Source organism: Suncus etruscus, chromosome 17 (genome assembly GCF_024139225.1).
Source record: "Suncus etruscus isolate mSunEtr1 chromosome 17, mSunEtr1.pri.cur, whole genome shotgun sequence".
Classification (NCBI taxonomy): Eukaryota; Metazoa; Chordata; class Mammalia; order Eulipotyphla; family Soricidae; genus Suncus; species Suncus etruscus.
In genome coordinates this window covers 40,237,431-40,250,355 of record NC_064864.1, presented here as the reverse complement: position 1 = coordinate 40,250,355, position 12,925 = coordinate 40,237,431, and the positions used below count along the sequence as shown (strand labels likewise).

At 46.1% G+C, this 12,925-nt stretch overlaps 1 protein-coding gene across 1 annotated transcript in view; it reads left to right on the top strand.

The window, feature by feature from the left end:
- Positions 1 to 12,925, top strand: part of TLL2 (tolloid like 2) — a 135,168-nt gene that overhangs the window by 110,156 nt on the left and 12,087 nt on the right. The window contains exons 14-17 of the mRNA XM_049790830.1: positions 6,818 to 6,943; positions 8,240 to 8,400; positions 8,915 to 9,095; positions 10,715 to 10,840. Of these exons, the coding sequence (XP_049646787.1) occupies positions 6,818 to 6,943; positions 8,240 to 8,400; positions 8,915 to 9,095; positions 10,715 to 10,840 (594 nt within the window). The remainder of the gene's footprint in view (positions 1 to 6,817; positions 6,944 to 8,239; positions 8,401 to 8,914; positions 9,096 to 10,714; positions 10,841 to 12,925) is intronic.

Below are 12,925 nucleotides of genomic sequence, written 5' to 3'. Positions count from 1 at the left end.
GGTTGAGCTAGTGGCTAGGGGCAGGGAGAAGAACCTGACAAGGGAATGAGGAGAGTTCCAACCAATGCAAAGACGGCTAAGTGGAAGGGGAGCATTACAGTCTCCACAGTCAGTGCATATCAGTTTTCAAATATATTTTTAAAGGCCCACAAGGTGTTCCTTGGAACCAAACTTGATGTCTGCTTTCCATCAGTGAGACTTCAGAGAACCAGAAGATTTAGAAAATCATAAATATGCAACTTTGATTCTGAATCTTAAAAGAGGGAGCAGAACTGATGTAAATCAGTTGTTTAGAAAAGCAAGGAAAAGCAGTTCTGGACATGAGACATGCATCCTCCTCTTCCTCCTTCTCCTCATAATCATTATTACCATCATTGTTATCATCATCCCAGGTTTGCAGTCTAGGAAGGCTGACATAGATCCAGACTAAAAACCAACAAGGTCCTTACTTCACTCTTCCTGTTGGAGGGACCCAGGCAACCCAGCAGAAATGGGAAGGGATCTGAACTTTTCACTTGTGAATGATTGGATTCTGATTTATCACCTTTGTGCTTTCTTGATCACATGGGAACCAAGGGAAAAGGGCCCAGACTGAGTCCCAGAACTTTAGGCCCTGCTGTTTCTCATTAACTATTTGCTCTGTGGTGGCCCCTTTTTAGATTTTTTCTGCATTATTCACCATGTTCCCCCCTTCACAAGAATTACTGAATGAAGTTTAAAAAAGAGAACCCAGATTCCTTGTTAGTGGATAGAGTCTCCTACTACCTGCAACACCTACCTATTGGGGTTCCCTTATAGAACCCCCTTATCCCTTATAGGTAGGTAGATGAAGTGAATGAGTAGATACTAGAGCAACACTATTCAACATAAATAGAAGATGCATTTGTAATTTGAAGTTTTCTTTTCTTTTTTTTTTTGTTTTTGGGCCACACCCAGCGTTGCTCAGGGGTTACTCCTGGCTGTCTGCTCAGAAATAGCTCCTGGCAGGCACAGGGGACCATATGGGACACCGGGATTCAAACCAACCACCTTTGGTCCTGATCGGCTGCTTGCAAGGCAAATGCCGCTGTGCTATCTCTCCGGACCCTGAAGTTTTCTTATCCTGCCCCAAAAGTAAAGTAATTTTTAATAACATTCATTTAAATATCAAACACTATCATTTAAAAAGTATCAATATATAATATTGATTAGAATTTTTCATAGTTTGGATTTGTGTGGTGTTGAAGACATGAAGGTTTTGTGCGTGTGAAGTGTGCAGTCTGCTGCCAAGTCAGATCCCTGACCCCATTTTATAATTTAATTTATTTGGGATATTTGGGCTGGCACTTAGGGATTTCTCCTGGCTCTATGCTCAGGGATCACTTCTGGTGGCGCTCAGGGTCCTTATGCAGTGCTGGGGATCAAACCCAGGTCCTCTGTGTACAAGGCAAGTACCCTACCTGCTGTACCTGTTGTACCTACTATTCCATCCCATTTTCACTTTCTTTTTTTTTTTTAATGTGTACTTCTTATGTGATGGCTTTTTTTTTTTAATTTTTATTTTGACCAAAGTGGATTACAAATCTTTCACAGTAATTTTTAGGTACATAGTGACATTGAATCAGGGGCATTCCCACCACCAACGTTGCCTTCTCTCCACCCCTGTTCCCAGCATGCATCCCATATCATCCTCCTTTACCCCCCAAATTGCTAGTATAAGTGGTCCCCTCTGTGTCTAGCATGTTGTAGATTGGGTGTCGATTCTGTTGTTGTTGGCTTTGGATTTGGTGTTTAAGTCTGATCATTTTTTATTTCCACTTAATGTTCATACAACTGTCTGGTCTTGGTACCCTCCATTATTTCCCCCTCAATTTGTGAGGCAAAATAAGATGGTTCAAAATATGTGATTCTTTTTGAAGGAAAGAAAAAAAATAAAATAAAATGGGGCAAAAATCAAATAAGCAAAAAATGGGAGGAGTCCTTCTAGAGGCTATGAATATCAGTTTAAGAGAAGAAAGGGGTAAAGGGAGAAACATAACAATAATACTAAAAAAAATAATCAAACAAAAAACTCGAAAAGCACCACAGCAATAAAGACACCAACCATACAATAACCATTTTCATTTTCTTAATACTGAATTGTAGACATCCTGTGTCTCCTATACTTACCACATAGCCCAGTTTAGACTAATTTCCTTTGAGTGTTGAATAGTTACATAGGGTTAATGGGTACCATATAGGTCAGTACAAGATTAGAGACTAGGCTTCTTTTTTTTTTTGGTTTTTGGTTTTTGGGTCATACCCGGCAGCACTCAGGGGTTCCTTCTGGCTCTACTCTCAGAAATCGCTCCTGGCAGGCTCAGGGGACCATATGGGATGCTGGGATTCAAACCACCATCCTTCTTCATGCAAAGCAAAAGCCTTACCTCCATGCTATCTCTCCGGCCTGAGACTAGGCTTTTCTTTCGCAACTTCTTTCCCACAAGTCCTTTGGTCCATGTTGCATAAACACAGTGCTCAGTGCATGCACGTGTCAGAACTTCTCCAGTGAAGGAAACTGGCAGAGTCACTACAAAGGCAAAAAGAGTTGGACCAAGCCCGAGGTACTCTGTGGTGCCAGTTGGCAGTAAGTTCTGCTGAGGGCCCAGTTGGCACATGGCACTGACCAGGATGCCAGCTGGCCTCTGCTTCCCTCTCCTGGTGCCAGATGGTAGTCCTCTGCAGATCCTGCTGGCCAAGCAGCAGCAAGTATTTAGTGCAGTATTGGGCTAGCTCATTTTAGTTCCACATACCCACGAATATGAGGACTATCTCTTTGATACCCAAATTATCTCAGGTGGTGTCCATGAACTATTATGGGGAATTTGAAGAGTTGAAATGTTTAGGAATGCGTTCTGCCTTCTCTTTCCTATAATCTTTGAACTAGTTTTAAGAATCCTAACTGGATGTTCTAATTCTCAAACATAGAACTACTTTCAGCAGTACATCATTGACAGTGCTTCCACTATGGAAGCAAAAGAAGCTTCCACTATGCAAAGTTGAACCATGCTTCTAATTTTTCCTACCACCAGACTTGCCTTCATTTTAACTGTAGTGCAGTGTAAGCACACATCAAACTATCTTGGAGTAGATGCTACTTCACTACTATGTGGTGATACTGGGTGTAACAGAGCAGAGGTTCAGAAACACTCTTCACCATCCAGCAGCTGATCTTCTTGGAGAGAGCTCAGGAATATTCCTTTACTCCCACTTTCCTAGACCAACTATACTTTCCTTCTTGTCTCTGGAGAAGTTAACAGATCTTTGTTTTACACCCAAATCCATTTTATAGGCCATGTGAAGAAGACAGCACCAAGGATTCTTATTTATCTACGTTGCCTCTAACATCTATCCTAACAACCATAATATTTGGCTTAGACTCCCACCCACCACACCAGTGCCACCTTGTTTATCTTGTCTATTTTGATGGGCTCTTCCTGGAGTTTCTTGAAAACCCTCCCATTGGGACCATTAGCTCATTTCTGGACTTTGCTGATCTGCTCACTTTATTTTCATAGCTCCATCTCAGAGATATTTTCTTTCTTTTTAGCTTAGCTCACCATTCTCTTCCCAGTATGCACTCCTCTCCACCACTTGCACCTGCTCAGGTATGCCCAGGTAATCTTGTCCTTGACTCTACCCACTCATTTATAGTTCCACCTACTGGAATTTCAAAGGCAGCTCCACTGTGGTCTGTGGTGGCAACTATTGTGAACTGATTTTCTATCTGCTGGTACTACTTACATGTCACTGCCAGTCCTACTACCTTAAAAACAGTGTTATTCTCACTAGAAGCTGGAGGAAGGTTCAGAGAGGTGAAATAATACAGTCTGTTGAAGAAATAGCTGATAGATCCAATTCAGATCTGTCTGACTCACTTCAAAGACTGGCATCTCCACATCTCCTTGTCAGTTCTCTGTCTATACTTTCTAGCAGATGTCCAAGATGATGCCTTGCATGTTGATAAGTGATTACAGGATTGTTAATAGACTTCATACTTTTATTTGAGATCATGGAAAACTTTGACCCCCTCTTGGAGCATGGCTCTTCGACCCAACCTCTCTGATGGACCAATCTAGTTAAACCTTTGTTGAGTCCAAGAATCACTCTTAAGAATTGCTTGAGTTTATGTAAAAGGATCAAATAGTTTTGAACTTCTACGTAAAGAAAAGCAATGAGGTTGATGAGTATTTAGGGGGTTGGGGGGCCACACTCAGTGACGCTCAGGGGTTACTCCTGGTTATGTGCTCAGAAATCGCTCCTGGCTTGGGGGACCCTATGGGACGCCAGGGGATTGAGCTGCAATCTGTGCTAAGCTAGCGCCAGCAAGGCAGACGCCTTACCACTTGCGCCACTGCTCCAGCCCCAGTTGATGAGTATTTTACAATGGGATATTGTACAATGGGACATTGGGAGGAAATGAGCTTGAGTTGGAAAAGGGCAGAGTAAAAGGTGATTTTCTAATTAAAAGGCTTGCAAGACCAAGGTGCTAATATTTCCCCCCTCAGCTTTTCAAAGAGCAACACATCTCTTTTAAAGGCAGCAAGAAGAGGTCAGAGCAGTAGTGTAGTGGGTAAGGTACTTGCCTTCCATGCAGCCAACCCAGGTTTAATCCATGACACTCTCAGAAATAAGAGGAACAGGGCCAGAATGATACTGCAGGAGGTAGGGTGTTTGCTTATAAGTGGCCAATTGGGTTAGATCTCTGGCATCCCATATGGTCCCCCAAGCCTGCCAGGAGTGATTTCTGAGTGCAGAGCCAGGAGTAACCCCTGAGCATGATATGATCCAAAAACAAAACAGAAAAAACAAAAACAAATAAAAAAAACAAAATTAAAAGCAATGACTATATTTTTTTCTTAGGGTCTAAAGTCTTCTTCAGGGTCAGAAAGATAATATAGGGGTTAGGGCATATGCTTTGCATGTGGCTAAACCCTGCTTAATCCGAGCATTATATGGTCCTCTGGTGGTCCAACCTGGCCCATCCTCAAATAAAGTTAAAAGCTCTCGGGGCTGGCGAGGTGGCGCTAGAGGTAAGGTGTCTGCCTTGCAAGCGCTAGCCAAGGAAGGACTTCGGTTTGATCCCCTGGCGTCCCATATGGTCCCCCCAAGCCAGGGGCAATTTATGAGTGCTTACCCAGGAGTAACCCCTGAGCATAAAATGGGTGTGGCCCGAAAAAAAACAAAACAAAACAAAGCAAAAGTTAAAAGCTCTCAATGATGGGGCCAAAGTGATAGTCCAGCAGGTAGGATATTTGCCTTGCACACAGCTGACATGGGTTCAATCTCCAGCATTCCATATGGTCCCCCAAGCCTGCAATTTCTGAGCACAGAGCCAGAAGTAACACCTAAATGCTGCTAGGTGTGCCTCCTCAAATAGCTGCTCTCAATCAGAAAAGAAATGTGACTAAAAGGATCCCTATTGGAGATAGAAGGACTGGATGTCTTTGGCTTTTCACCAACTGAAATGTCCTGATTACTTTTTTTGTAGTGTTATGATTTTATGCAGACTCCACACTTTTTTTCTTGGGATTAGGAACCCTTCCTCTTCACTTGTCTCCCCTACCACTTTTGGGGGGTGAAGATCAAGCTTTCTGGGGAGAAAGATAATTCAGATCTTAGTTGTCCCTTCCCTAGGATCTCTAGCTTCCTTAGATTACAGCCCACATGATTTCTTTTTAGGTTCAAAGGTGCTATAAATTGGCCACACACACACACACACACACACACACACACACACACACACACACACACACACACACATCCAGGGTAAATTCCCTCATTTCTTTTTTGTTTTGTTTTGGAACCACATCTGGCTTTTCTCAAGGGTGACTTCTGGCTAGGGGAACTATATGAGATTCCAGGGATAAGGCCCAGGTTGACCTCATGTAAGGCAAACATCCTACCTATTTTATTATCACTATAGCCCTGTTCCTCTTGTTTCTAATACTCAGTGCTTGGCTCTTCAGCGCTGTGTGGGCTGACTTGCCCAGGAGTTTCTCCTGGCCTCAATGGAAGCTAACCTGCCTTCTTGCTGTTAGCTGTGCCAAATTCACCAGCTCCCTAGACTCCCTCTCCTGTGCCTTTTTTCCTGTGGTCTCTCACCACTGATATTTGTTGTCATGATCACCACTCCATGTACACATTTTCATGTTTATAAAGTTCTAACTTGCAGTTTGAATTCTCTTTCTTGAGAGTGCTTGAACATTTTCATCTTAAGAAGTGTCCCTTTGTCCCTGAGTTGTTCCACATTTATGGCAGGTACAGAAACCGTCCATTTTATAGCTGGGTATGGAGCCTTCAAGTTATTTTTGTTCATATGTATGCCACTGACTATAATCTTCCAAGAATGCAGAAATCTGAGCCTTCTCACTCTGAAAAGCCCAATTTCTGACTAGCGAGTCACTTTTTCTATGTATATATATATATATATATATATATATATATATATATATATATATATATATATATATATATATATATATAGGTGGGTGGACGGCACATCCTGCCATGTTCCTGGCTCTGTGCTCAGAGATCACACCAGGTAGTGCCTTGGGGACCATGCCATGTCAGGGATGGTACCCAGGCATCTATCAAGTAATGTCTCTGGCAGCCCATTGAGCATCTATCCACCTTAATAGAGTCGCTGCCATTCTGAGATGTGGGCATGGGACTCCTGAGAGGATGTTACCGGAAGCCACATTTGCACTTGCTGGGAACCTCAGGAAGTTGAATGCACTGGGGGACAGACCAAATAGCTCTGTGATGGCCTAACTGAAGTCTCCTTCCTTCCCAACAGAGGTAGATGAGTGTTCCTGGCTGGACCGTGGTGGCTGTGAACAGCGCTGCGTGAACACATTGGGCAGCTACAGATGTGCTTGTGACCCTGGCTTTGAGTTGGCTGCTGATAAGAAGACATGTGAAGGTGGGTGTTTTCCCATCTTGAATGAGGTGTGGTGAGGACAAGTCTTGGAAGTAGCATGACAGAGTTGGGTCAGCTGGACTGTCCACAGGCACTGGGGGAGGAAGAGCTGCTCAGTGACAGAGGAAAGTCATTTCCCAGATACAAATGTGTGAGGACTTCCCAAGTGACAGAGCCCACCCAGACCCTGCTGCTTCTGCTTTTCTTAAGCAAAAGTGTGAGACCCACACAATTACTCAGGGTGCAAAAGCCAAGAACAATTTATGAGCACTTGGTCTGTGTGCTACGTCCCATCCTGCCTGTGCCTCACCTATCACATAAATCTGTTTGTTCATCTGAGGCCAGGAATGGACACAGTCAGCTGCAGTCCTTCCTTCCTTCCCTCCCACCTTTCCTCCCACTTTTCCTCCCTTCCTTCTTCCCTCCTCTCCTTTTCTTCTTCTTCCCTCCCTTATTTTTCTTCCTTCCCTCCCTCCTTCCTTCCCTTCCTTCTTTCCCTCCCTCCCTCCCTCCCTCCCTCCCTTCCTTCTTTCCCTCCCTCCCTCCCTCCCTCCCTCCCTCCCTCCCTCCCTCTCTCCCTCCCTCCCTCCCTCCCTCCCTCCCTCCCTCCCTCCCTCCCTCCCTTCCTTCCTTCCTTCCTTCCTTCCTTCCTTCCTTCCTTCCTTCCTTCCTTCCTTCCTTCCTTCCTTCCTTCCTTCCTTCCTTCCTTCCTTCCTTCCTTCTTCTCCATACCCAATGATGCCCAGGGCTCTGCTCTCAGGGATCACTCTTGGCAGGCTCAGGGAACCATCTTAGGTGCTGGAAATCAAATCTGAACTGGACTTGTGTAAGACAAGTGCCCAACTCACTGTACTATCACTCCAGCCCAACTGCAAACATTTCTATTTCTCCTTATGGAGTCGTCAACTCTACCACTGGTTGATAGGCGAGCACCAATATCTCATCATTTTTTAAAGTTGGTAAAGACACCCTCCAGGGGATGTACATAGGGTACTTGCGTTGCATGTGGCATTCTCAAGCATTCCATATGGTTTCTCAAGCTGCACCAGAAGTAAGCTCAGTAAAGCTAAGTGTGCCCTGAAACAAAGAAACAAACAAAAAAACCCCATAAAACTTATTCTCAACTTGTTCCTTGCAAATTGTTCACTGGAACAGACTAGAAGAAAGGGCACTGAATTAATCAGCTCCAATTGCCTAGTTACTATGTTTACAGAACAGCAGGGCTTATTGCTGCTTGCGGGGAATTGCAGTCACCTGGAACCAAGACCAAATGAATCTTTCTCTGTTTGCCTGTTGCAGTGGCCTGCGGCGGGTTCATTACCAAGCTGAACGGAACCATCACCAGCCCTGGGTGGCCGAAGGACTATCCCACCAACAAGAACTGCGTGTGGCAGGTGGTGGCCCCCGCTCAGTACCGCATCGCCCTGCGGTTTGAAGTGTTTGAACTGGAGGGCAATGATGTATGTTCCTGGCCTGCAGTGCCTTGGGCTTGTGTGGGGACTTGTTCTGAGCTGGAGTCAACTATGGGTGGGGGTGTGTGTCAGGTAGGCCACCTGGCTATCTGAGCCCTGGAATCTGGGGGAATTATTTTTGGGTCGCTGTTTCAGACATGCTCTGCAAACAGGTCTTGAGCCCACGCATCACAGATCAGGCCAAGGAGACTCAGGACAAGAGTGGAGGAGGCAGGGGGTCGAGGAGGCGGTCAGAACAGGTATTAGTGTTAGGTGAGGGAGGAAGCAGAGAAGCTGGGCTCCAGGAAGATGGCGGTGATCACAGGATGATCCCAGCAGTGGATGCCCTGGCAGATTGACACTTTCTCATGTCCCGCTGCTGCCCCTGATGTGGGACGGATGTCAGTAAGTGGGTGGACCAAGCTGAGTCCTTCTGGCCAGCTGGAAGGCTGCTGTGCTCAGGAAGGGTGCTGCAGGGGAAGGGGGTGTTGTGGCCTATGATCCCCACGGAGCTGCCTTGCAGGTATGCAAGTATGACTTCGTGGAAGTGCGTAGCGGCCTCTCCTCGGATGCCAGGCTGCAGGGCAAGTTCTGTGGCTCTGAAACCCCCGAGGTCATCACGTCTCAGGGCAACAACATGCGTGTGGAGTTCAAGTCTGACAGCACCGTCTCCAAACGCGGCTTCCGGGCCCACTTCTTCTCAGGTGTGCTGGTTTGGAAGCGAGACCATAGCGGGGTGAGAGTGGGGCTCTAGGGCTTCTGTTCCCCCATCTCAACTTGCTCCAGCTCTGCCCCTCAGGGCTATCCACTTGAAAGGGGCAGCCAGTTACTAGAATAGCCGGTAACTGCAGACTTTGGAGCCTGTAGTGGTATTTATAGGGCTGCATAGCAAAGCACAAATCATGCTCCAAACACCTGCCAGATGGGGCTGAAGGGATAGCACAGAAGGTAGGGTGTTTGCAGTGCATGCAGCTGACCAAGGTTCAATCCTCAGCATCCCATGTAGTCCCCTGAACCTGCTAGGGGTAATTTCTGATGTCAGAGCCAGGAATAACCTCTAAGTGTCATTGGTTGCAGCCAAAAAAAAAAAAAAAAAAAACCCCAAAAGATAAACAAACAAACAAAAACACCAGCCAGGCAAAAAACCTCACCCGCCAAGCAATTCTTTCCAGCCTATGGTGTGGAAATCATGGAAGGGCAGGGCTTTTCCCCTCAGGGCTCTGAGAGGATCATTGCTTTTCGCCTGCTTCCCACTGCCGAGGAACATTATCCTTTACTGCTCTTTGCTCTCTGTACAGGAAGGAGGTGGGAACCAGGGTTTCACACCTGCAAGGCCTGAGCTCTACCCTGAGCTAAATCCCTGTACCTCTCTTCTTAAAGAGCTCATTTAATGTTAAATGTTTTTCGCTAAAACATCATGTTCAGCAGCAGATGCAAACAGCAGGGCTGCAAACAGCACCCCTGAAGTTATTGTACAGTGGAAGCGGGAGGGAACTTGGTCCTCAGTGGTGTTAGACTGAGCCAAGGAGATGGTTGATAGCCTTGATGGCTCCCACTGTAGTCACCACCGTGACTACAACATTAAGGCTTACAGTTTACAGTCTTGGAAAAGCTTGGGCTCGCTCTGACAGGTCATGTTTGCCTGCTACAAGATTTACTTCTTCCCATGTCCCTCCACCATCGCACCATGCTGGACTCTGCCTGGCACGTTCTAGGCCTCAGTGAGGCAACTGAGCCCTGAGGTCCAGGTCAGCATAGCTGAAAGAAGTGGGTTAGGGCGGGGCCCCACACTCTGCACATACAGTGGGAGCGGGGGTGGGGGTGCCAGGGTAGGAACACAGCCTAGCTCACAGTGCCCTGGGGCATTTGCAGCCTCAGTTTCCTTACCTGTCAAATGGGAGCCTGGGGACCTCCTTACTTAAGGTTGTGTGAGAACTAAGGCAGATGAATGGAAGCACTTGGGGTCAGTGTCTCGATCAGAGCAGATACTTGCTACTGCATAGTCCTCATTGTTTATTTATAATTTAAGGAATCTTTGTTTTTGACAAGAAGAGGCGCAGAGAAGAGATAGAGATTAAGAGAGAGGAGAAGAAAAAAAGAGAGAGGAGTAAAAAGTTGTTTAGGGGATAGAAAATTTCGTATATATCAGAACCAAAAATATTCCTAAGAAATCAGAGACTTAGGGACCCTCTCCCCAGAAGGAAGATACCTGAGTGGGCACTTGGGGATAGATCTGGGAGGAGATCCTTTCAGTGGGTCCTGAGCAGCAAGGGGCACTTCCAGGTCAGTGATTCCTCTTAGGAATGCCTGTCTGTCTCCCCAGACAAGGACGAATGTGCCAAGGACAACGGTGGCTGCCAGCACGAGTGTGTCAACACATTCGGGAGCTATATGTGCCAGTGCAAAAATGGCTTCCGGCTCCACGAGAATGGGCATGACTGCAAAGAGGGTGAGAGTGGAGCATGCCCTTCCCCACCAGCCTCTGTTTCCCCCACTCCCACCCTTCCTGTGACTGGGACTCAGGTGTGCTCTTGAGTTAGTAGTGCTCCAAATGCAGACTCTACCTACCTTCAGTCTTGGTTCTACTTTTTCCTTGCTGGGTCACTTTGTTTACTAAGGTCAGTTATTTTTCTGTTTGTTTGGGGGCTACACCTAGAGGTGCTCAGGTGTTACCCCATTAGTGCTCAGATGACCAGGTAGTGCTAGGGATCAAACCTGGGGGCTCTTGAATGCAAAGTATGTGCTTCAGCCCTTTGAATGATTATCTCCAGCTCACTAAGGCCCATTATTAAATCTTTTCCAGTTTCATCTGTTGAAAGTCTGGGTCAGAAAGATAGTACAGGAGCTAAAGCATTTGATTTGTATTTTGACACAACCGGGTTCAAATTCCTAGCACCATGCAGTGTCCTCCAGAAGTGATCCCTGAGCACAAAGCCAGGAATACGCCCTGAGCACTAACAGGTGTGACCCCCCCCACACACACACAAAAGGGGAGGCTAGACATACACCCCTAAATAAATTTTTGTGAGCCAGTACCTCGAAATAAATTTACACAAACCAGTACCTCAAAAGCATTTTAGTCTAACATATATGTCACGACAGGTTAGTTATCCTTGTCATAATGCTATTTACCACCTGCAGGTCTAATAGAAAAATCAGACCTGCAAACTCTCCCTGCTCCTGTAGCAACCAGGGGTTCTTCACGGAGCTAGGTGATGCCCATTTGTTGTGGAAGGCACCTTCCTGGTTTCTGAGTTGCCCTTTTGCAGGAAACTGAACTGCCCTCAGGCCTCAGCTGCAGGAGCTGGTGCACCTGAATTGGCTGAAAGCTGGAGATGGGCTGGCATCTGAGCTAAACCATCTTCAGAAGCACATGCAGCCTGGTGCATGGACTTGGTGGTCGAGGGTCGGGATGAGTTGGGTTGAGTTGGAAGAACTCAAAGGAACTTTTAATTCTGGAAATTAAAATATGTGAACCCTGTGAGGTGGGGCTGGGTCAGAAGAAGCCTTGCCTCTTGTGTAGGGGGTCTAGAAAGCTGAAGAGAGAGAGAAAGGGGGAAGGAGAGGAAAAGGGAAGGAGTTGGAGAGAGAAGGGGAGGGAAACAGGGAAACAGGGAGGAGAGGAGAAAAAGAGAGCCACTTGCTCCATGTGGCCTTGGGAGGTACAGATAGCCTGGCAACTGAGCTGCTCCTGATGATGTCTGTTCTTTGTGGGGGTGAGGAATTTCTGAGGCTGGGGCAGAACCTCCACTCTGTCCTCAGTGCCTAGCTGTCTCAGTTGCAGGGCTGGTTTGTTTCACATGGTGGCAGCACCATGCCATCCTCTTGCTTACAAGTAGGAAGGATTCCATGGCAGGAGTCTCCCAAATGCCCAGCACAGAGCCTGATGGGAAGGAAGATCAGTTCTAGCTAAAATCCTTTGCAGGGAGCCATTCACAAATCCACTCCCAGCTCATAGCACCTGAATCAGGGCATATCTGCCAGCTCCAAATGAAACTATTTTCAAAGTCTAAAAGAAATAGAAGGCTTGTTCTCTGAACAAGGAGATTTTTGTTTGGTATTTATGGTTTTGGGGGCCACACCTGGTGGTGCTCATCGGACCATGAGCCTACTCTCAGCCTATGGACTTTGATCTCCAGCCCAAAATGCCAATAAAAATTTATTTATCATGGTGCCAAGAATTGAATCCAGGACTCGCATGGGCAAGACAGTTCCTCTATACTGCATTATCTCCCTGGTCCCTGAGGAGACCTGTTAGCACTTGCTAAAAGCCTTTTATATCATTATTTCATTTAACCTATGGATCAGCCTACCAAGTTAGTTCTTTTTTTATAAACAAGAACACCAAGTATGGTATGGAAGTACCCAGAGTCTCACAGCTTGTGGCGATAAAACCAAGACCTATAAATAAACAGGTTCATTTGTGGTCTTAACTACTGATTTTTGCTAATAGCCACAATGTGAATTATGATAAGAAAAAAGGTCTGGCTCCTGACCCATGTGTAGCAGGACAACAAAGCCAAATACATCAATG